Source organism: Bos indicus, chromosome 16 (genome assembly GCF_029378745.1).
Source record: "Bos indicus isolate NIAB-ARS_2022 breed Sahiwal x Tharparkar chromosome 16, NIAB-ARS_B.indTharparkar_mat_pri_1.0, whole genome shotgun sequence".
Classification (NCBI taxonomy): domain Eukaryota; kingdom Metazoa; phylum Chordata; class Mammalia; order Artiodactyla; family Bovidae; genus Bos; species Bos indicus.
Genome location: NC_091775.1, coordinates 69302640 through 69328192, shown reverse-complemented (window position 1 = coordinate 69328192; position 25553 = coordinate 69302640). Strand labels below are relative to the sequence as shown.

General features: G+C 43.4%; 1 protein-coding gene across 5 annotated transcripts in view; it reads left to right on the top strand.

The window, feature by feature from the left end:
• KCNK2 (potassium two pore domain channel subfamily K member 2) overlaps nucleotides 1-25553 on the top strand; it is a 248124-nt gene that overhangs the window by 96425 nt on the left and 126146 nt on the right. For 2 of the 5 annotated variants that reach the window (XM_070768583.1, XM_070768582.1), the window contains exons 1-2: nucleotides 15974-16098; nucleotides 19423-19733. In XM_070768583.1, the coding sequence (XP_070624684.1) occupies nucleotides 16053-16098; nucleotides 19423-19733 (357 nt within the window). In that variant the 5' untranslated portion in view covers nucleotides 15974-16052. The other 3 variants (XM_070768586.1, XM_070768585.1, XM_019976926.2) reach the window with 2 other exon arrangements.

Sequence of the window (25553 nt, the reverse complement as noted above, 5' to 3'; positions counted from 1 at the left end):
TCTCCTTTTTGTTTTCACTTACCTTGGATCCATCATCTTTCCCTCTCTCCATGGTTTAGGGCTATCAGTGTGAGTAATACTATTAATAGTGACCAATGTGTACTGAGTTCTTACTCTGTTTAGGGCACTGTTCTAATACTTATCATGAATTGACTCTTTAGGTCTCATTAACAAGTTGAGGTTGATTACTTTTCACCCCCATCTCACAGATGAGGAATTAAAGCACAGGTAATAATAAGTGGCTGAACCTGGATTTGAATCTGGGCAGCTCACAATTATCACCAGTGAACTACACTGACCTTCATGTGAATCTTATATGAAGACAGAATTATATGAGATAATAAAGAGCATGAAAGAAATACAGTGACTTTCAATGTGCTAAAAATACCTTGATGTGAAAAATGCTTTCTGATGATAAATGTCAGTTACCGTGAAATCCTCTTTGAAAGTCATAAGAGCTGGTGATTTTGTGTGTTGGGATAGTGGTGGTCTTTTATTTACACCAATTCAAAAAAATTGCATATACTATGTGTATAAGAAATAAAAAAAAATTCAGATAAGATACTTGTCTTCAGAGAGTCTTAGTCTAGTAGAGAAAGCACAACATGGAGACAAATATACACATAAGGGTAAAAGATGCTATGAATTTATAGCAGGATCCATAGACAATTATGATCAAATTTATCAGAGGTTAAGAACAAGGAAGGTTTCACAGAGCAGGATAGTCAGGATATATGATCAGGTAGCTGTCCTGATCAAATTTTCTAACTATATTTTTTGTTTTCTAATGTCTGAAGACCCAGATTTCATAGGAACTTGGGACTTCATTATATCTTGTTCTTATTCAAATTATGGTTACAGGGATTAGGCAGTATTGAAGTGTCTATGCTAGTTCTAACTGTTTTCCCAATGAGTGTTTTGACAATTGATAAATAGATTTGGAGAAGGAAATGACAACCCACTCCAATATTCTTGCCTGGAGAATCACATGGACAGAGGAGCCTGGCAGGTCCTCGTCCATAGGGTCGCAGGGTCGGACACAAATGAAGTGAAAAAGCACACAAATATTATTTGCATAACTGGGTATGTTAGTCCTTGTGTGAGGTTGACATGTCTTATGGCTCTTAAGCTTTGAAGAAAGCTTTCTAGAGATTGTGACAACCCTGAATTAAATTTTGCCCTCAGTTATTACCTAATTGTGCACATTAATTATCTCATGGAGGAGTCTGCTGTGATGATGGATGAGAAGGTCTGTACTGTGAGTGGCTGCTTAGGAAAGGTCACGGTGTTCTCTATAATGTCTAGCTTTAAACCGTTTCAGATGTGATTTCTAAGCTGAAAGCTGAACCACCATAAGAGCATTCCATGGTAACAGACCTGCATCTGTTGGACTCCACTGGCAAGCTGTTGCAGGGCTAGAGACAGATCTCCATCTGAAGCATCTAGCAGTGTGGCAGAAGTAAGCAGGTATTAAGCTGAAACTTGGAAGAAAAGTATAGTTCAGGCAATTCCATCAGAAATGAGTTGCAACATCTCAGAAGAGAAGAAACAAGAGCGCTCAAGAGGCATTCTTTCCGAGGAGGGAGAAAACCTTGAGATGCCACTGGAAGCCTAAGTCATTTCATCATATGTGCAGTGCAGAGCATGCTTGAGCACAGTGTTTTGAGTGAGTGATTATTGCTTCCTCTGCAATACACACCGTACCTGGAGCTCCAGGAAAGGGAAACGTAAGCAATAAAAGAGAGCTCCCATGTGTGATCTGGCAGGGAGGGTAAGCATCAGTGAACCAGGACAGCAGGGCCAGGACTAAGGTGAGGCTAGTGAGCCCAGCCTCTGCACGTGCAAAGTTGGATCCTCTTTATTCAAAACTGCAAGCTTTTTGATCACCATGGATTTTTAACATTAAGATTGATTTTTAAATACTGTATTCAAATATTATTTATCTGTGTTTTGATGCCCATTTAAATTTTGTGCCCCAGGCAAGTACCCTCTCACTCGCCTTAGCCTAGTGCCAGCCCTGCATGACTACAATTGAAGTGAGATGTTTCAACACTTACCATGGCCTAGAAGATAGAATCATTGCATTTTATTGCAGATGTGACCTCACAGGGCATCTGATGTTACCTGAACCCAGAGGCTGGAATCAGAGAGCCTCAGGACCATGTGCAGCCTACAGATAGGTTTTATTTGCCATTATCATTGTTTATTTTGGAACAATGGCTTACCCTCTCTGCCAGATCACTCATGGGAATTCTCTTTTATTGCTTACGTTTCCTTTTCCTGGAGCTCCAGGTACGGTGTATATTGCAGAGGAAGCAGTTATCACTCACTCAAAATACTGTGCTCAAACATGCATTGCACTGCACATATGATGCAATAACTTATACTTCTAATGGCCCCAGACATGGAACAACTGACTGGTTCAAAACTGGGAAAGTAGTATGACAAGGCTGTATGTTGTCACCTTGTTTATTTAACTTAAGTGAGGAGTACATCATGCGAAATGCCAGGGCTGGATGAATCACAAGCTGTTATCAAGATTGCTGGGAGAAATATCAACAACCTCAGATATGCAAATGATACATTCTAATGGAAGACAGTAAAGAGGAACTAAAGAGCCTCTTGATGAGGGTGAAAGAGGAGAGTAGAAAAGCTGGCTTAAAACTCAACATTAAACAAACTAAGATCATGGCATCTGGTCCCATCACTTCATGGCAAATAGAAGGGAAAAAAGTGGAAGATTTTATTTTCTTGGGCTCCAAAATCACTGCAGATGGTGACTGTAGCCATGAAATTAAAAGACACTTGCCCCTTGGAAGGAAAGCTATGACAAACCTAGACAGAGTATTAAAAAGTAGAGACATCACTTTGCCAACAAAGGAGTGTATAGTCAAAGCTATGGTTTTTCCAGTAGTCATGTGTGGATGTGAGAGTTGGACCATAAAGAAGGCTGAGTGCCAAATAATTTATGCTTTTGAATTGTGGTGTTGGAGAAGACTCTTGAGAGTCCCTTGGGCTGCAAATCAGATGAATCAATCCTAAGGGAAATCAGTCCTGAATATTCATTGGAAGGACTGATGCTGAAGCTGAAACTCCAATACTTTGGCCACCTGATGGGAAGAACTGACTCACTGGAAAAGACCCTGATGCTGGGAAAGATTGAGGACAGGAGAAGAGGGCAGTAGAAGCTTAGATGGTTAGATAGCATCAATGACTCAATGGACATGAATCTGAGCAAACTCTAGGAGATATTGAATGACAAAGGAGCCTGGCGTGCTACAGTCCATGGGGTCACAAAGAGTCAGATGTGACATATGACTTAGCAACTGAACAACAACAACTATTTGAAATTGAAAGATTTCTTCTGATACAATATCTGGATATTGTCTCTGGATATCTGACTTCTCTTGGAAAACTGGAAGGTTTAACACACTGGATCCATGTTCTTTAATGGATCAACTAGATATGACTAGAATATCTCCTCCAGTTCACTGGTTCACTAGAGCCACTTCATGCATATATGTTCCTGCCTGATGCTGTATGCATGTGATTCTGAGCCCTAATTAACTGCAGGATTCTTTCAATAATATCTCTTAATAGTGGACTTTCATTCATTTAAGGACTATTTATTTTTGTGCTTATTATATGTAAGATATTGTGCTTAGGAACAAGATGATGAGATCTTTTCTCTGTTAGAACTTGTTTTAGTCCCACGCACAATGTTATGGGTTGAATTGTGTCCCCCCAAAAAGGTATATTGAAGTCCTAGCCCCAGTACCTGAGAATGTGACCTTACTGTGAAAAGGGGTCTTTACCAAGGTAATTAAGTTAAAAATGGGCTTCCCTGGTTGCTCAGTGGTAAAGGATCTGCCTTCCAATGCAGGAGACACAGGAGACACATGTTAGATCCCTGGGTCAGGAAGATCCCCTGGAGAAGGAAATGGCAACCTACTCCAATATTCTTGCCTGGATAATCCCATGGACAGAGGAGCCTGCAGAATTACAGTCCATAGGGTCGCCAAAGAATCAGACAGAACTTAGCCACTAAACAACATCAACAAAAGGAGGTCATTAGCTGTGCCCTGATCTAGTATGACAGGCATCCTTTAAAAAAATAGAAATTGGGACGCAGAGCTGGACACAAACAGGGAAAACAATGTGAAGAAATGCAAGGAGAATGCGCCCATGGGGCTGGAGTGATGCATATACAAGCCAAGGAATGCCAAGGAATACCAAGGATTGATGGCAAATACCAAAAGCTGGAAGCAGTAAGAAGGGATTCTCCCCTAGTGCTGTCAGCTTGATTTCTGACTTCTAGTCTCCAGAACTGAGATAAAGATGTCTGGTGTTCTTAGCCACCCAAGTTTTTGATGCACTGTCATGGCAGCCCTAAGAAACTAATATAGGGCAGTGACTAAATAATTTGAAGAAGTAGTTAAATAACAATTGTGACCACAATAATGAGGGGAGAGTCCAGAAGGTTACAAGCGTGTACTGTTGGGGTGATGGGTTGATCTTGTTAAGAGGTTATGGGGCTTTTTTTGAGGAAGGAAAATCCCATGAACAGAGGAACCTAGTGGGTCGCAGAGTTGGACATGACTGAGCCCCCCCACACACGTCTTAGCTAAAGCCTGAAGAAATAGTTTAAGTTAGTTTGTAGTAGTAAGAGAAACAGGCACAGTCTAGGCTAGAAGGACTGGCATGTATGAAGACACTAAGGAAAGAAGGAACAGGGCATACTCAAGAAACTGGAAACGAGAGGAAAATCTGGTGAGCTGAGCCTATATAGTAGGTATATTGATTAATCAGCTATGTTACACTGGGGAAGTTATTTTAACTCCTCTGAGGATAATAACAGCAGTAGCTCAGAGGTTAAAGTATCTGCCTGCAATGCGGGAGGCCCGGGTTCGATCCCTGAGTTGGGAAGATCCCCTGGAGAAGGAAATGGCATCCCACTCCAGTATTCTTACCTGGAGAATCCCATGGATGGAGGAGCCTGGTGGGCTACAGTCCACAGGGTCACAAAGAGTCGGACCCAACTGAGCGATTTCACTTTCACTTTTATCTCATTGGTTGTTAGGAGGATTAAATGAAGAAGTAAATGAAAGGGTCTTAAAAGAATGGCCAACACACATGCTCTGTTAGATGTTACCTCTTGTTATGAGTCCTGTTGTTCTTGTTGTAACTATGATTATTCACAGGGTAAAGACTTTCAAGGCCCTGAGAATGCCCCTAGACTATTAGTCTCTATGGTGAAGGCAATGGAAGGTTAGTGTATACTTCAGGGCTTCAGCTTAACTGGATTTTATCTCTAAAAGCCTCCTCTGGCCACACTGTGGAGGATGGATCAGAGGTTAGTGGAGATGAGGCCGCTGGTGAAGGTCCCGGGGACAGGTGGCGGTGGGGGAGGCAGTCTTCTTGCTTGGTTCACTTTGCAGAATTTGGAGAGATCACACAATCAGCTTAACAATTTTAAAAATTCAAGAAAAAGCTGCTTTCTTCTTTCTTATAGAACAAACATGCCTTGGGTGATGCTTAGGTTTTTAATCTCAATTCTTCCATAAATTTAGTAGAAGGCCTTGAGCAAGACTTGTATGTGCTTATTTAATCATAGACACAGAAACATAGGAGGGAAAGTTAGATTCTATGCTTGTATGATGACATTGGGCTTCCCTTGTACCTCAGCTGGTAAAGAATCTGCCTGCAATATGGGAAACCTGGGTTCTATCCCTGGGCTGGGAAGATCTCCTGGAGAAGGGATAGGCTACCCACTCTGGGATTCTTGGGCTTCCCTTGTGGCTCAGCTGGTAAAGAATCCACCTGCAACGCAGGAGACCTGGGTTCAATCCTTGGGTGGCAAGATCCTTTGGAGAAGGGAAAGGCTACCTACTCCAGTATTCTGGCCTGGAGAATTCCATGGACTGTATAATCCATGGGGTTGCAAAGAGTCAGACACAACTGAGTGACTTTCCCTTAACGATGACATTAATAGTGATCTTAATGGTGACATTAAGATCTCTGGTTATTGAACACATTAACAAATATCTTTAAAAGAGTTCAAACCTCACAGTCTCTATTTGCTTTTCTATTGCCTTTCTATCTTGTGACTCAATTTTAGAAGATAAATTGAATTGATTTGTTCGTCACACAAAAAAATTGATTTGTTCTTCATTGTTGTCAGAATCTGTGCTCTCAGGTGAAGACATAATGCTGGATTGGCAAATTTTCATAACCAATACAAGTTTTAAATACAGTACTGGATGTGCTGAAAATTCATTAGGAAATGAAAGCCATCAAGAAAAAAATTTAAGTTTAGTTCTCTCTGAATTTATGGCTGATTTTAATAAAAAGCACCACATTTGATATAATTAGTTTGCCTAATGTTGACAGACTTTAAAAATTATTTAAAAATGAATCCATTGTTAGTCTAGATACATATCACTGAAATGTTTATTTCCTGGTGATAGTTTATGATACTCAGCTTTGAAAGGAGAAAGACAATTTGAAGTAGAATTTCCTCTTTGTAAACTAAGTAAATTCTATAAATTTTTTCCATTCATAAATACGTAAGTGAACCAAAGGTTTTTTTGTCCTTTCCTTCACTGGTTTGCTTTAAAAATAATGATAAATAAAAGATACCGATTTATTGCAGAATTATGGTTCTATTTTCTCAATATATTAACTTGGAAAAAAATTTAGCCTTATCTCAACCTATCCCAATAGCAGTGGCTGACTTTTGCAGAATTTAAAATCACAGATGGTTATTTACAAGTCAGTCTACTGAATTCCTTTTCTAAAGTAGCTTTTTCAAAGCTAAGATAATATGTCAAAGTGCACATGTGTTCTCTTAATTTTGTATATAACCTGTTGTCTAAATTTTATGTACAGTCTTTTATAATAAACCATTCTCCTATATGAAAAAAAAAAAAAAAGTAAATTCTAATGTTTTCAGAATTGAATCTTATAACAGAGTACCATTATGATAAGGATTTCTTTACAATACCCTTAATCAAGACCTTATTTTCTTTCGAGCAAAGTTATATATGAATGTTAACTTATTTTTATGAGTAACACTTAAATGTACTTACTGTTTAAAGAGCTGATTTTATATGCAAAAGTTGGGTGTTTTGACTTACATAAATTTTCAAAACTGAAAAGAAATTGCATGAGACTAAGAATTGCCATTATAAGAGACAGTCTTGTTTACATTTTAAAATCTTATCATTCTTCATATTTTTGTGTATAGGTGTTTAAAGTAAGCAAATATATAAAGCCATTAAAAATATTGCTGAGTGTCATATATTTTAGAGTGACTTTAATTTTTGCAAAATGAACCTCTTGATAAATTTTGCAAAATTTAATGAAAAAAATGACTTTTTTTTTTCATTTTTTAGGGTGAGGTACTTTAATCTGAAACCACCTCAGTAACTTGATGATATTTTCCCAATAGACACAGACATGGTTTCACTGGTGTGATTCTTTCCTTATTTTGACTCCATGATTAGAGAGATTTGGTGTGTCTTTTTTCCTACAGTATGTCCCCAAGTATTAGAAAAATGCCTTTCTGATACATGTGCATGCGTGCTCAGTCACTTCAGTCATGTCCAGCTCTCTGCAACCCCAAGGACTGTAGCCTGCCAGGCTCTTCTGTTCATGGGATTCTCCAGGCAAGAATACTGGAGTGGATTGCTGTTGTCCTCCAGGAGTTCTTCCTGACCCAGGGATCGAACCCTGGTCTCCTGCATTGCAGACAGATTCTTTACCGCTGAGCCACCAGGGAAGCCTCTTCTGATACACAGAGGTGCTTAACAGTGAGAGTGAATGGTGATATGTGCCAGTGCCCGGCGTGATTCGCCAACCACGGGCAGAGGGCCTGAGTTGTCATCTCGCCCAATTTCTTACCACTGCAGAAACCGCCTCTGTGACGGTGAGTGCCAGTAGAGTGAACCCAAATCCTGCTTTTCCTCCAGGATTCTCTTAGCATGCTCCCTGGACTAGCAGTGTCGGCATCACCTGGGAACTTGTTATTCGTGCCAATTCTCAACACACCCTCCCCACACACAAAAGACACCGGAAACTCAGGGGCCATGCTCAGCAATCTGTGTTTTAGACGCACTCCAGGCGATTCTGACGTTCACTCCAGCCTGAGACCTACTGCTCGAGACAATGCATGTATGGGCACTGCCCACATCTACCTCTTTGCTTTCTTTGCTCTTCTCCTAATAATGTCCAACTTCCCTTCTGATCAACATATTTGAATTTTAGGCTTATGAATATTTCAAAATCAATACATTTTGGTGTTTTTTAAAAATTGTTATTTATTTATGGTTGTGCTGGGTCTTCCTTGCTCCCCGGGCTTTTCTCTAGTTGTGGTGAGAGGGGGTGGCTCTCTAGCTGGGATGTGCTGGCTTCTCATTGCAGTGGCTTCTCTTGCTGCAGAGCACAGGCTCTGGGGGGGGTAGGTTTCAATAGTTGCGGCTTCTGGCCCCTAGACACAGGTTCAATAGTTGTGGTGCATGGGCTTAATTGCTCTGAGCATGTGGGATCTTCCTGGATTAGGGATTGAACTCATGTCTCCTGCATTGGCAGATGGATTCTTTATCAACTGAGCCACCAGGGAAGCCTCACTTTGGCTTTTGAGGAATTGCCTTCTTAAAGTAACTTGCACGACTCAGGTCTGACTGATACTTCACAGCTTACTTGGAATTTAACTCTTAGGGGTTGTATTACTATCTGTTGCTGCATGGAGAATTATCCCAAAACTTAGCACCTGAAAACAAAGAAACATTTATGGTCTCATAGTTTTGTTTTGTTTTTTAATGTTTTCAATTGAAGTATAATTGATGTACAGTGTTGTATTAGTTTCAGGTATACAGCAAAATAATTGTTATATATTGATATAGATTAATATGCTTATGTGTATGTATTTATGTGCTGTTTGTATATTTTGGAAATTAATCCCTTGTTGGTCATCTAATTTTGCAAATATTTTCTCCCATTCTGTAGGTTGTCTGCTCATTTTATTTATGGCTTCTTTTGTTATGCAAAAGCTTTTTAAGTTTCATCATTTGTTTATTTTGGTTTTCATTTCCATTAATCTAGGAGATGGATCCTACCCCCAAAAAAGTACTGCTGTAATTTATGTCAAAGAGTGTTCTGCCTATTTTTCCCGTAGGTGATCTCACAGTTTTTGAGGCTTAAGAATTTGGAAGGAACTTACTTGAGTAGTTGTGATTGAGGGTCTCTCCAGAGGCTGTACTCTCAAGAGGTCTTATCTATGACTATGGCGATCTCCTGACTCGAAGGGAGAGGGATCAGCCTCCAAGCTCACTTACGTGGCTGTTAGAAGAGCATAGGAGACTCACTTTCAGGTTCACCCACGCCTCTCCTCTCCCTTATGACATGGAAGCTGGCTGCCACCAGAAGGAAAGATCCAAGACCCTTACCCAAGGGTAAGAGGGCACGCACAGGTGGGAAGCCACAGTCTTTTTATAACCTAACCTGGGAAGAGACATCCCATTGGTTACACTGCATTTTGTTCATTGGTAGCCCACATTTGAGGGGGATGGGTTTAGTGCAAGGCATGAATACCAGCAGGCAGGAATCATTGGGGGTCAACTTAGACATCCCCATACAGGTAAATTATTTCTCTCTTCCTCCAGTTCCTTGCTTTATAATGTTTTGATTAGGGCTTTCTAGTATCAGAAATCTCAAGACCAACTGGCTCATACAAAAAGAAAACGTGTGTGGCTTATGGTGTAGTTTGATACAGGGAACTGATCAAATGTTGTCACCAGGACCTGGTCATTTTGGTTTTATCTGATCTTTACTGGCTTCATTCTTGGGTAACTTCTCTTCTCTTGCTGGCATAATAGTTTCCCAAACCTTCAGGTTCAAGGTGAGAGGTATAGCAGGAAAGTCTCTTTCCTTGGAAATCCTGGCATAGGTTCCATTGACTGAGTGGGCTATAGGCCTGTGCCTGAACCAACTGAAAGACCAAGGAATCGGGATTATGTTACTGAGGCCCAGGACACACACAGCACCTTCAATCGGGGTGAGTCCCACAAGAAACATAACAGCCGCTAGCAGGGAAGGTAAGTGGCCCTGGAGGGACCATATCAGGCAGGCATTTCATGGAAGTACTGCCTATACGTGTCGAATCCTCTGAGTTTGCATGAACTAGAATCTCTTGGATAATGGCCACGCTCTCCCCCAGTGTTTTCTCCCCACATGCTGGGGATCACAGGGTCCAGTTGATCTACCGATGCCACCTCTCTTATCCTCTCTTCCACTCCCATCCAAGTCACCACGAAGTTCTCATCTGGACTAAGCAAGAGCATCTAACTCCCTGGGTACATGTTTCCATTTTTGTCCATCTTCTGTCTATTCCCCATGTAGCAACCAGAGTGATTTCTTTCAAATGCCATCTGATGAAGTTAGATGAAAATTCATCAGTTCCAGTAATTAAAATCCAAGGCGTTATGACCTGGTCTCTGCCTGCCTCTTTAGCTTGACCGCTGTCTGCCGCCAGTCTTCCTCTCTGAGCTCCCCACATTCTCCAAGCTTCTTTCCTCCACAAGGAAGGGCCACAAGCTTCACATTCTGCTGAGGAAGCTCTTTCCTTACATTATGTCTCCCCTTCTCTGCCCTTGCTCACCATCAGGGCCCAATTGTGATGTCACTTTTTACAGGCCTTCCTGGGCCGTCCAGCATTAGGTACGCTCATTGTACTCCCTACCTTCTATTTATTGCGCTTATCAGAATTTTCATTCTAGGTTTATTTGGCACCTTCCCCCTCCAGACCATAAGCTAATGAAAGCAGTAGCCTTGATCTAGCCACAGAGCTTCTGTTTGGTTCCTCGTAGGTACTCAATAGATATTTGATAAACATAATGCATTTCCCTCATCTTAGACCTGTGCAACTGTGTTCTCCAAAGGATTAAATAGATGACGAGATTTATTACAGAGTTGAGATTTGTTGGTGGTCTTGTTCGGCCGGGAGCCCCCGATTCATTGGGTTAGGTCAAGCACAAGAGAGAATGAAATTTTTTTGAGGACCTGTAATGTTAAACATATATATGTGTTTAGTTCTTACAACAATCTCTTGCAAGTTCAGTGTAGTATTCTTATTTTGTGGATGAGGGAACTGATGGTCAGAGAGAGAGAAGGACTCCCTCAAATTCACATTGTTCACAAGTGGCAGAGTTAGGATACTTACAGAAGTGACCTTGATTGGAAAATTCCAGGTCTGAATGGAACTATGGAAAAGTCAGTGGCATGCTTTGTTTTGCTTTTTGTTTTATCTTTGAGTAGGGCAAGGTCAAAAAGGAAATTAAACGTGAAAGTGAAGTAGTGTAGATTTCTTGCTGCTGGTTGAGCACAACAGAATCTGAAAGCACTGGAATAAGGGGGGTATGGAATTTGGGGTGCAGAATTTTTATTATGTATTTCAGGGTTTCCCACCCAGTAAAATAAAGTTAGCAGGTGTTGAGTAGCCTGGGTCTGGGAGCACGAAAGAAATAGAGTCCGTCTAGTCTTTCTAAACCACCTTTGATGGGATTTATATGCCCTGAAATGCAGACGTAAAATTAAACAGGATAAACCATCTCATTTCCTTGTTTCTCGAGTTGCAATGATACACAAGCTAGTCTATTCCCCTTTTTTCCCTTTTATCTCAAACATGGTGAGTAAGCACAAGAAAGCTCTTAAAGAAGTAGGAGGCTTTAACTGAGGGACTGTGTGGGGCTAGAGTCAGTGTGGAGACAAATTTCTTGGTTCTTTTGAATTATTTGTGAGGTGAGGCTAGCTTGTTGGAATGATTCCTACTAATGTCAAAGTTTGAAATTTTGTTTGTTTTTAAAATTTTAATTTAATCTTTCTGTAAGTTAAATCTGTGGCCCCCTACCCCCAGCCCTATATATATGTGTGTGTGTGTAAGTGTGTGTGTGTGTGTGTGTGTGTGTGTGTGTGTATGTCTGATACGAGGATATGCAAAGGGGACCTGAAACACCACTGCAGCACATGACTTGAGAGAAGGGAAAATGGCCAATCAACATTTGGGACTGGTGGCGAGTCTTACATCCCATGAGTAAGGGCGGCACTACATAGGCAAATTTATTTATTTTTATTATTTAAAATATTTATTTACTTATTTGGCATCATCTGGTCTTAGTTGCAGCAGGCGGGATCTTCACTACATTATTCAGTCTTTTGTTACGGCACATGGACTCTCTAGCTGTAGTCCACAGACCCCAGAGTGCATGGGCTCAGTAGCTGCAGTGCAGTACCTGGACTTAGTTGCTCCACAGCATGTGGGCTCTTAGTCCCCTCACCAGGGATTGAACTGCTTCTCTTGCATTGCAAGGTGGATTCTTCACCACTGGACCACCAGTGAAGTCCCCACAGGCAGATTTAAACTATGAGTTAATCTCCCACTTTAGTAAGCATGAGCCGACTGGACAGAGGACTAGTGCTTGGCAAGATGTGGCTAAATTTGCAAAAGACCCAAATGCAACAGAAAAGAACTATCAAGTTGTTAATTAAAAGGGGAAAAGTTTAAAAAAAAAAAAAGGATATGCAAAGTGTTTAGGATCATTTTACTAGGAGAACAAGAAGCCTATAATAGGGTAGAAAATGATTCTGAAGTGAATTCATTTCATTTTCCATAAATGTAAGATACCTAGTCCCAAAAACCTAGAAGGAGGTCAGGTAAATGATGTCTGCAATCACACTTTCATTCATATGTTTATCAAACATCTATTTATCTGTAGTCACTGGTTACTGTTGATACTATGGGGAACATAGAGCCATGGTTTATATCCTAACTGAACTTCAATTGGTTCAATCATTGAGTCATGTCCAACTCTTTGTGACCCCATGGACTGCAGCGTGCCAGGCTTCCCTGTCCATCACCAACTCCCGAAGCTTGCTCAAACTCATGTCCATTGAGTCAGTGATGCCATCCAACCAGCTCATCCTCTGTCGTCCCCTTCTCCTCCCACCTTCAATCTTTCCCAGCATCAGGGTCTTTTCCAATGAGTCAGTTCTTAGCATAACGTGGCCAATGTATTGGAGTTTCAGCACCGGTCCTTCCAATGAATATTCAACTGAGCTTACAGTCTGGTTAAGGAACTGAGCTTATTGAACTGAGTTTACAGTCTGGTTAAAGCAGCACAACACAGTGTGACAGGTGCACAAACAGAAGCAGAAGTGAGACACCAGACTAGGATTCAGGAGAAGCTTCAACAGCTGGGTGATCTGGAGAATAATACCTGTGACGGTTAGTTTGATGTGTCAACTTGGCTAGGCCATGGTGGTGGTGGTGGTTTAGCCGCTAAATCATGTTTCTGACTCTTGGGACATCATGGACTGTTAGGCTTCTCTGTCCATGGGATTCTCCAGGCAACAATACTGGAGTGAGTTGCCATTTCCTCCTCTGGGGTATCTTTCCCACCCAGGGATAGAACCTGGGTGTCCTGCATTGCAGGCAGTCTCCTGCATTGCAGGTGAATTCTTTACAGATTGACCTACCAGGGAACCCCCTGGCTAGGCTATATCACCCAGCTATTTCATCAAATACTTGCCTGTGTGTTGCTGTGGAGGTATGTTGTAGATATGGTTAACATCTACAATCAGTAGACTTTAAGGAAAGATTACCCTTGACGATGTGGGTAGGGCACAACTAAGGTTTTCCTGAAAAGAGGAAATTCAAGACCGAAGCATCAACTCTTGCCTGATTTTCCAGAATTATCCTAGAGATTTCACATGGACCTGGCAGCCCCCATAGTTGTGTGTGCCAAAATAAAATTCACACACACACACACACACACACACACACACACACATCTTATTTATTCTGTTTCTCTGGAGAACCATACTGATGCAGGATCTTAGTCATGTAAAGTTGGGGAGAGGACTGGGGAAGGTGTGTGAGGGAAGGTGACAATATGCACAGAGGCCAGGAATGAGAAAAAGAAGCCAGACCAGGAAGCTCCTTACGTGGGACCAAGCGAGTCTGAAAGGGTTTTACGTTGGCGGTGGGACCAAGCGAGTCTGAAAGGGTTTTACGTTGGCGAGTGAGAGGATCAGATTCACATTTTACAAAGGACATCCGATTATTTTATTATTGAGAGCAGAAGTCGAGAACACCGTTTCAATTCCAGCAGGAAGGAATTCCTAATAAGGGAAATATTTTTAATAGGAGAAAGGAGACAGCCGGCTGAGTCTATTCTGAAATTTAAAAAGTAATTTGGCATTTCAAATCGTTGACGGCCACAGCCTCGCATATAGCGTTCTTTTTTCAATCCAGAGCCTTTCAGCTTTACCTTCTCTCCTTCACGTCTATAGCTTCTGGTCCCTGGGGAGATGCTCCAATCTGACCGAGCAGCGGTTCTGGAAGATAAACTCTCTCACAGCGCTGGAGGTGGGAGGGCGGAGGTCAGCAGGGGATTCCCGCTGCGCAAGTGGGAAGGAGGAAAGAGTTTACAAACCGGCTGAAGTTCCGTTACAGCCTGTGTGCGGCGAGAAGACTCGTCCATCACAGCTGCAGCCGGGCCTCTGCCCACTTTCTGCCCGCTCTCGTGAGGGTTCGGTTCCCGCCCCCGCCCCGATTGCCGAGAGTCCAGCTGCCCCAGCGCGGCGGTGTGCCAGTCTGGGAGGCGTCTAGGTTCCTGACAAGCTGGGATCCGAATGCGGAGGTGCGCGCCGAGCACCGAGTTCAGACTGAGGTCCGGGGGTCCCCACCGACCACATTCGCTACCTCTGTGCCCAGCCAAAGAGGTTTTGCCCTGAGAACCAAATGGATTTTTCTTTCATTTCCTTTGCATCCCTAAATGTCTTCATCCTGGCTCCCGGTGCCTTCCCCCATTCGATCAACGTTGTGCTGACAAAAGCTAGTTGCCCAGGTCCAGCACCCTGGAAGATGGTGGGTGGAGGTCGCTGGGGCTTGATAAACCTTCCCCAGGCGCGGGCTGGAAGAAATCAGCATCCTTATTACTGCCCCCGTTCCAGGGATCTCAAGGGGTACGTTTCTGTACAGCCCTAGTGGGGGAGGGAGGGGAGGATGCCCACGTGCTGGAGTCCAGGACCCCGCTCCCCAAAGCTCGGTCCCACACCTTGCAACCCGACCTGGAAGGAGACAGGTTGGAGCCGGGTACCCGAGAGCGTGAGTGAGGATGTAGAGAGGGGGCAGGGTTAGCGGACCGGTCCGAGAGAAGAGGCAGCAGGTGAACCCAAGGGCTGGGCCCGCAGGCAGGGACGCTGATTGAGGGGGCCTCGGAAGAGCCAGGGGAGAAGAGGCGAGGGTTGGGCTCGCAGGGCTGGCGGGGAGGCGAGCCCAGGCGGTGAGACGGACGGGGAAGGGGGGGCGGGGAGCCCAGGGGGAGGGAGTTCCGAAAGGAGGGAAAGGAGCGAGCCTGGAAGGGAGAGCGGCGGTGGCCGGCCGAGCTGCGAGCTGGAGGGCGCCAGGCGCTCCCAGACCGTGCCACCCCCACCTTCGCCCCGGGGGCGCCGAGGGCTCTGCCGGGGAGACGCACAAAGACATGCGAAGAGGGGCTGAGCGAGGCTCGCGCACAAAGACGCCGGGGCGCACGGCCGCTCGGGCTGCACCCACCGCCCCCGCGCCGCGCCGCGCCGGGGCCGGGCCAGCGCGCAGCCCGGGGCGGAGCGCGCGGCGGCGGCGGCGGCTGCGGGCCGGCGCGGGACCCGGGTCGCCCGCGCTCTCCGGGTGACCCGGGCCCGGCCGCAGGCGCGCGCGGGGGCGGCGGCGCCCCAGCCCAACTTGGCCTCGGCCTCGCCCTCTGCCCGGCCCGCGGGTGTCCCCTCCTTCCCGCGATTCCGTGTCTTCTCACGCTCCCCTCCTCCCTCCCCGCGTCCAGCCCTGGCTCTCCCCACCTTGTAAAACAAAGCCGGGGGAAAAAAAATGCCTGCCTGTGCAGCTCGGAGCGCGCAGCCCGTCTCTGAATAAGAAGTGAGTACAATGGCGTGTTGTTTGTAAAAGCTTCAAGTCCGTCTTTTAAAAAAAAAAAAAAAAAATTGTGAATGCTGCATGCCTCATGCTTCCCAGCGCCTCGCGGGAGAGAGCCGGCTATAGAGCAGGAGGTGAGACCCCCGGGTACCCCCCCTCCCCATCTCCCGCCGCGCGTTTTCCGTCCCAGCCAGTCCCGGGAGGGTTGCAAAAGCCCCGCTGGCAGCACGCGGACGTTTTCCACCTTTCGTTTCCCGTCCAAGGTGTTGGATCCCAGTCTGGGGTTGGAGGCAAATCTATCCCCGGATCGACTCCTGGCTGCTTCTCCCCACTCTCCCGCGGGTGCCTGGGCGTTTTGCATCTGTCTTGGGTATAGGTTTGGGACACTTAGGGGAGTTTCCGAAGGAGGAGGGTCAGCTCTTGGGAGTCGCCCGACGGGTGACCCTGGTCACACTTGTTGCCCACAGCGCGGTGGCATAGGCAGTGGTGCTGAAAAAAGCCCATTTCTCCTGGAATTGAGTCGTCAGTTGTGGCCAGGAGCGAAGAAGACAGACGTGGGTGCGGATGAGAGGCTAGGATTAAGCGGAGGCTGTGAGGTGCTGCAGGCAGAGAAGGGAGGGCGTGATGGTGCCCAGAGTGTGTGGAAGGGGTGAATCTTTGATTCTTTATTCTAAGGAGCTTCTCTTCATGATCATACATCAAACGACATGGAGATGGAAACCCAGAGGGTTCCCCATATTCGTGCAGAAAGACTGTTGTTTTTTATTTTGGTGTTTCACCAGGTTCTGCCCATTCTGTCTGCCAAATGTGCATTATATATATTTCTGCTAATTAAAAAGAAAAAGCAATAACTTAAAAGAATTAAAATACACCAGGAAATGTTTTAGCTTAATAATACACACAGTACACACACAGTCTTTAAAAAAAAAAAAAAAATCTCTTCCTTTTCCCCCTAATCATATAATATCTTAGTTTGGCATTGCAATTTAGGGTTGGGATTTGGGAGCATCAAGGTAAACGGTCTTGGTGTTTTCCAGTGCTGCAGACAAGACATCAGTGATGGGAAAAATCAGAAAGATGAGAAGAGAGCACAGAGAACTGGGGAGGAAAGGCTTGGACAGCTTCCTTCAGAGAGATAATGTGGAGTTTCTGAGTGATTTTCTGTTATTTTTGTTCCAAAGATGGCTTAATTTTAGATGATGACCTTTATTTTTCACTGAGACTTACTAAGCAGCTTGGAGGTGGGGTGAGGTGGCTAGACAGCAGATGACAGTAATTTCAGCTGTTATCAACATTTCTATTAAAATGTTTCAAAAAATTAAAGCCTTGAACACGTGCTGTGCCGTGCTTAGTTGATCAGTCGTGTTGGACTCTGTGGTCTACAGTCCAGACCCCATGGACTGTGGCCATGAAACACATTTCCAGTGCTTATTTGAGATTAAGTTTCCTTTATGAATATCACGTGTTAAAAGGTGTCTGCTAATTTGTGGTTTTATTTGAAGCAGGTGACTGTATCAGGAGGAAAATGTGTACATATCTGTGCGTAGCAGGTTGAACCATTTGAAACTGCTGAAATGACCTGTACTTATGTGGAATCCCCACTTGGAGCCCAGGCTACAGTTACTTCATCAGGGGGCTGACTTCCCTTCAAAGTCAGAATCATTCAGAGTTATGCTGATTGAGGAGCACTCTGTTACCTGCCATCATTACACAACACTCCTTACTTAGGTCTGGTGCTTCACATAGCTTTGTTTGCAAAGCTTCTTTCTGATGGGCAACAGATGATTTATTTTATGAACTCCAACTGTGGCAGTCCTACATTTAACTCACAGTGGTAGACAAGAGGGCAGAGTATGTAGTCATGTGAAAATTGACACTCCTTCAGTTCAGTTCAGTTCAGTCTCTCAGTCGTGTCCGACTCTTTGTGACTCCATGAATTGCAGCACACCAGGCCTCCCTGTCCATCACCAACTCCTGGAGTTCACTCAAACTCATGTCCACCGAGTCGGTGATGACACTCCTTATTCCCTTCTTATTTTCAAGTAATTTCAGGTACCTGTATGATGTTTGGGTGCAATTACATAGGTATTTCTTATGTACTTACCTGAAAAGTGTTATTCAGATTAGGTTATAATTTTATTAAACACCAACGTAATTTTGGGCTTCCCTCATGGCTCGGCAGTAAAGAATCCACCTGCCAATGTAAGAGACGTGGATTCAATCCCTGGGTTGGGAAGATCCTCTGGAGAAGGAAATTCCAGTATTCTTGCCTGGGAAATCCCATGGACAGAGGGGCCTGACCGGCCATGGGGTTGAAAAAAGTCATACATGACTTAGCAACTAAACAACAACAAAGTAATTTTACTTATATTTGTAAGAATTATGGATGGTGAATCAATTATTCTGTCTGAGTTAATGATATTTTGAAGTGTCCCCTCTTTCAGCCATTCTGTTACCCCTTTTGGTTCAGCGTTACCTTTCCAGTCAAATACTCTGTAGTAAATGGCTTATTTTCCGTTTAGCAAGTTGAAGTCTAGTATCTCTTGAATTTTCTAAAAATAAATCCATTAATGATATTTTGGAACAGCTGAGATAAATAATAAATGGATTTAGAGTCACCTCAGAGTATATGGGAATTTGTAAGAGAACGCATAAATCCACTCTAATGGAGCAATTAGCTTTATACAGAGCATGGAGGTCTAAGGTGTGAGACAAGGTTTTCATTTTTTTTCCCTTGATAATGTTCACTGTTAAAATGGAAAGAACATGTCATCTCTTGGCTTCACCTGTGACTGAGCCTGAATGGGTGACAATACTTTTGTTTTTCTTTTTTCAAGATATCAGAGATTGAATAACAAAATACAGAGAATACTTAATCATGAGCCCACCTTGGACACGGGCAAAAAGAAATGATAGAGCTATTGAGTGGTTTATTTGCTATCACGTTTTACCGGATAATTACTAATGTTTTACTTCGAGCAACAATGTCTGGAGTGCAAATTCCCTTATAATACAGCTCCTTTATTGTAATGAATTTTTAGATAATTTGCTTGTGATATAGAGTGTTATTGAGAACAGGAATAATACATTAGCCTTCTTTATGAGCATTCAGATATCTAGTTTAGTACCATCAACTCTTAGGAGTTCTGCAAATGTGTTCACTAGCGTGTTGGACAGGTATAAATTTTTAAATTAATTAGGAAGACTGCAGGCATTCTTTTATTCATTTTTTTTAAGGTTCTTGGTCCACCTCCTGGCTTTTTTCTCCTCCTGTTGGAAACCCCAATAGCAGCAGAGAGCTGAGACCCACCCCCTTCTCCCTGAACTTCATATATGGTCCTGGATGCAACCTCATGGGCACACTTCTGGTTTAGGCTCTGGAGCTCTCACCAGGATAGCAGGCGGAATCCAGACCACTTTTGCTGACCCCTCTAACCTCCCTTCTCTGTTGTTGGCAGTGGCGGCCCCTGATTTGCTGGATCCTAAGTCTGCTGCTCAGAACTCCAAACCCAGGCTCTCCTTCTCCACCAAACCCACCGTGCTAGCTTCCCGGGTGGAGAGTGACACGACCATCAATGTTATGAAATGGAAGACGGTCTCCACGATTTTCCTGGTGGTCGTCCTCTATCTCATCATCGGAGCCACCGTGTTCAAAGCCTTGGAGCAGCCTCACGAGATTTCCCAGCGGACCACCATCGTGATCCAGAAGCAGACGTTTATTTCCCAACACGCCTGTGTCAATTCAACCGAGCTGGACGAACTCATCCAGGTAAGGCGCCCAGGAGTTGTTACTCCGTTTTCCCTGTGGGGAAGACAAGTAAGAAGAGGCAGTAACTCAGCATTTGGCCGTCCATGTGCCCGTGGGGTCCTCTTCCACTTTTCCCGTTAGCCTGGACCACTTTGGTTTCTTTTTCTTGTTATTGTGCCGCCTCCCTCTTTTCCTGCCTTTGTCGTCTCTTCTCCTTCTCGTTTACCTTCTCCTTTATTTCTCCGGCTCGCTGCTCCTTCTCATCCCCTCCTGCCCTTGTATTTCTCTGCTTCTTTCCTGTGTCACCTCCCTTCTTTCTGTTTGCCTTGTCTTGGAACTGCCAGTGAACACCCGTGCACGTGGGATCACCCTGCTGGAGGCCCTCAAGTTGAGAGGACCCTTGCCGGCTGAGAAACTTGGCTGTGACAAATGAAGGGAAAGTACGAGGTGGGGAAAGTGCAATAATTGTGGCACTGGCCGTCATAGGGAAGAAAAGATGGGTTTGTGGTGTGACCCGCTTCAAGTGGGTACCCCTCATGGTTAACAAGCCATCGCTCACTTCTTTAATCTAACCAAAGTATAACTCCAGTAACTGGCCTTTTTAGGTGTCTGTGCAGAAGTGATTAATCATTGCTTCTCTAAACCCCAACTAAAAGCAATTTACTACTAACACAGAAAAATGGAGTTTTTGAATAAAAAGTAATTTAGTTTTAATGTACTCTATAATGGCAGAGTAGTATCCTTATGGAAAAACTTTTTTTTTTTTTCAAAAAAATGTTAATCCCAAAATGATGTAAAAATTTCAGTTAGATGCCTTGGAGATGGCTGTATTTTTGTTGTAGATTTCTTTTGTTTAAAAGAATACATTGGTCCAACCAAGAATCTTGGTCAAGATGAAAACCCTAGAATTTTATTTCAAGGAGAGATCTGACTGATAGTTGAACACATTTTAATTATATATATATATATTCATTTTTCTATGGAGCCTACTTTTCTTACCAGTTTTAAGTCAAATGAGGTTGAAAACCATTCTGTGAGTCATCAACTGAGCAGTTTCTTCCTTATGTTATGTTTGGTTTTTTTATGTCATTTGAGTGAGCTGGGATAATCGATTGCGGGAAGAAATTATTAGTGATTTTTTACCCAGTTTCTTGCTCTACGGCCTTTCTTCTCATATTCCCTCTTGCCATGGATCCCCAAATGTTACTTCTGTCTTTTATCCCCCTATTTATAGAATACACACACAAGTTCTCATTCAAGTTTTGTTAAAAGCTATGAAAGCTAGTATGCTCTTATCCTCATCTACCACATTCAGCACTTCTGCATCTCATCTGTTTGACTTAAATTTTGGAAAGGTTCTTTAGCCACTAGATACTGAATTCCCTACTATTTGTAGATGATGGCGCCATTTTCAGTATTGACAATGTACCTGCCAGATAATATTGATTCAACCATCCCATTTCCTATTCCTGCATAAGATCATTTCCACTTCACTCTTGATTGGTGCATATCATCCGTAGCAGTACTAAAAATCTTTGAAGAATCCCCACTTCCCTTGAGTTTTAGAAGAGTTCCTGGTTATTTTGGCAGAGGGAACATGAAGTTGTGATAAAAATCTAAACTTTGGGATTGGATAAGATGTTTTAAGGAGACGGCAATGGCACCCCACTCCAGTACTCTTGCCTGGAAAATCCCATGGAGGGAGGAGCCTGGTAGGCTGCAGTCCATGGGGTCGCTGAGGGTTGGGCATGACTGAGCGACTTCACTTTCACTTTTCACTTTCATGCATTGGAGAAGGAAATGGCAACCCACTCCAGTGTTCTTGCCTGGAGAATCCCAGGGATGGGGGAGCCTGGTGGGCTGCCATCTATGGGGTCGCATAGAGTCGGACACAACTGAAGTGACTTCGCAGCAAGATGTTTTAAACTCCATTTGAGTACTTTACTAGAGGTGTTATCTTGAACAAGTAATTTTCCTCTCTAATTCTTAATCTATCTAGAATGAAGGAAGAAGAGCTATCAAACAGGCTGCTGTGAGGAGTAACGAGATAATCCATGTAAGGCATTGAGGTGCTCAAGAAGTGTTAGGTTTGTTTGCTCCTGTTGTGATTTTTCCTTCCCTGCTTATCCTTTAATTGGGTGGAAGCATCTGTTTCAGGTAGTTGCATTCTTACCTTCTCCAGAGACATTGTCTTTGGCAGAAAAAGAAAATGTTACATTGTTTTTGGAATAAACACAAATGGAGCTCAGTCTATGACCTAATTTTTATTTCTTTCTGCTATCCACAGGCAATCCATTTTAGCCTTATTGATATTCACTGCTGATTGAGTATTTTTGCTTCTCAAAAAATCTTAAGGATTTTGGTGCTTAGTCAGTACTTTTAAATGCAGAGGTTACCTGTTATTTATAGTCATAGCCATCACCTTTCTAACCCTGTGGTTTAAATAAATTATTTTTCTCTCTTTGAATATAACTTCTTCTTATCAGAGAAATCTTTGTAATGGCATGGCTCCAAGGGTCAAGATCAGTGTCTAAATAGGGAGGAAAGCGAATGAGCCAGGAATCATATATTAGAATTACATTTCATTTGTGTGATTCTCATAAATTTCCAAGTGTTTTCCCCATGTTTGTTTCCCCTTTTACTCCTGCCTTAGAGCCTCATGAGTAGTCATATTAGCAGTAGTATTGCAGCACTACGGATTAGGAAACTAACACAGAGAAAGCCCCACTGACTCACTCCGACAGTATCACTAGGATCAAAGTTCAGGTCTTCAGATCTGGTTTTATTCCTCCGAGTCTGCACTCTTTCATGGCTTTCAGTGCTGAGGGTGAATCAGGTGATGTTAGAAGTTCAGGCCTCGTGCTGAGAGAGAAGGAACTCTGGATTCTTTTTGTGATGAGTGGGCAAGGAGGAGGAAGTGGATAGTAAGACAGTAAGACCCGCCTCAGTTAACCTTAGGTTACCTACATTAACCTAATCTTTGTTGTTATTGTTCAGTCACTAAGTCATGTCTGACTCTTTGTCACCCCATGAACTGCAGCATGCCAGGCTTCCCTGACCTTCACTATCTCCCGGAGGTTGCTCAAAGCCATGTCCATTCAGTCAGTGATGCCATCCAACCATTGCATCCCCTGTCACCCACTTCTGCTCCTGCCCTCAATCTTTCCCAGCATCAGGGTCTTTTGCAATGAGTCGGCTCTACATCAAGTGGCAAAGTATTGGGACTTCAGCTTCAGCATCAATCCTTCCAATGAATATTCAGGATTGATTTCCTTTAGGATGGACTGGTTGGATTTCCTTGCAGTCCAAGGGACTCTCAAGAGTCTTCTCCAATACCACAGTTCAAAAGCATCATTTCTTCGGGGCTCAGCCTTCTTTATGGTCCACCTCTCACATCCATACATGACCACTGGAAAAACAGTATCTTTGACCAAATGGACCTTTGTCAGCAAAGTGATGTCTCTGCCTTTTTTTTTTTTTTTTTTTTACTATTAATTACACGTCTGAGTGGGCAATTGCAACCTCATTCCATGCTGCGGTTGTGTCACAGGGTAGCCTACGTTTGGGGGCAGGGCGGGAAGGGGAGATAGGGGAATGCAGCCTTAAGGCACATGAGAGCAACTTCTTCTTCTCTTTTGATTCCCAACATGTGTGTTCCATCTAAGTGCTGTTTTTGGCACAGGCCCTCTAAGGCAAGATTGAGGTGGCGGCAGAGATATCAAGACAAAGAGATCTTTTCTGGGATGAAATACTTTGAAAACTTTGATTTTTCAACTTTCTTTACATTTGTTAGTTTGATGTCAGTACAGAAAAATATATGAAAACATCTTTAAATTTCAAGAGTCATGAATACATTAATAATAGCCAAAATTTAATGAGTAATTTCTATGTGCAAGGCAATGTTCTAACTCTTTATATGTGTTATCTCTTTTAATTCTCTTAAACAACTCTATGAGGAATGTGCTTTATTATGTATATTTAACTTATGTGAAACTGAATCAGAAGGAGCTAATTTTCTAAAAGTTAGACTGTACTGTTATTCAAAGCTAAATGGACAGACTCCAGAGCCTGTGCTTTTTGTTCTTAAATTTACTGCCTCTAAAAACAGGTAATAAGCATTAAAGTTTGCGGCAAAGTTTTCTATCATTTTATTTAGTAAAGTGTAATGAATATCAAATTATAGTCTTCTATATGCAATGATTTATATTCAATAGCATAGCTTTCTCTCCATATACATAGAGAATATATAACCTGTATTTTAATATTCTTTTTGGACAACACTTCCTGGTTTACTCCTGTTTGAATGTTGTAAGCCCGTAGAGGCATAGTTATATTGCTTTTAAGTCACTTCAGTCGTGTCCAACTCTGTGCGACCCCATAGATGGCAGCCCACTAGGCTCCTCTGTCCCTGGGATTCTCCAGGCAAGAACACTGGAGTGGGTTGCCATTTCCTTCTCCAATGCATGGAAGTGAAAAGTGAAAGTGAAGTCGCTCAGTCGTGTCCGACTCTTAGCGACCCCACGGACTGCAGCCTACCAGGCTCCTCCATCCATGGGATTTTCCAGGCAAGAGTACTGGAGTGGGGTGCCATTGCCTTCTCCAATATGTGAAAAAAAGTGAAAGTGTTAGATACTCAGTCCTCCTCTTTGGACTGTAGCCTACCAGGCTTATCTGTCCATGAAATTCTTCAGGCAAGAACACTGGAGTAGGTTGTCGTTCTCTTGGAGATCTTCTCACCCCGGGGGTCAAACGTGGGTCTCCTGAGTGGCAGGCAGATTCTTTACCGTCTGAGCTACAGGTTGCTGTTGTTGTTCAGTTGCCAAGTCGTGTCCAGCTCTGCTTGATCCCACGGACTGCAGCACACCAGGCATCCCTGTCCCTCACCATCCTGGAGTTTGCCCAGGTTCACGTCAATTGAACTGGTGATGCCATCCAACCATCTTATCCTCTGTTGCCCTCTTCTCCTTCTGCCTTCACTCTTTCCCAGCATCAGGGTCTTTTGCAATGAGTCAGGTATTTGCATCAGGTGGCCAAAATATTAGAGCTTCAGCTATAGCATCAGCCCTTCCAAAGAGTATTCAGGTTTGATCTCCTTGCTGTTCAAGGGACTTGCAAGAGTCAGCTCCAGCACCACAGTTCGAAAGCATCAATTTTGCAGCACTCAGCCTTCTTTATTGTCCAGCTCTCATATCCATACGTGACTACTGGAAAACTCTTATATTAGGTGTACCTGGTTTTGATCTAGTTATTTCCGTGTTTGCTGAATCAGTTATGAGATTTAAAAAAAGAGCAAAAATTTTTAATCTATTCATTGATACAAAGTATTTCATGGGATATTTGACTTTTGTTTTACCATTTGAGCTCTACCCTCTGTGAGGTAGGTGGGTAAGTTATTCTATCTGCTCTTTGGGTGAAGAAACGGACACATTTAACATGTGGTAGGTCGTGTGGTAGCCTCAGATCTAGGTCTTGGAGTCTTCCTGTTGGGGGATTATATTCTCTGCACGGTTCCCTCCTTTCAGTTTTGTCCTTATGGATTCATTCAGTGGCGTTTATTGAGCACTTCCACTGTGTTGACCTTTGTGCTGGATATTGAGCCAAGTAAAGTGATGGAAATAACTTGGCTTCTCTTAAGATCCTCTCTCCTCCAGGGTCAATGGAGGAGACTGTTATGAACTTAATCATAAGGTAAGCACTTACGGATTGGAGCTGAGCTGCTGAGGAAGAAATTAACCACCCAGTGAGAGTGGAGAAGACACAGAAGAAGTAGTGCAAGGGAAACTGGATTTTCATTGTGGAATCAGAGCTCTCTGGAGGAAGACTGGGGATCAGCAGATGTTT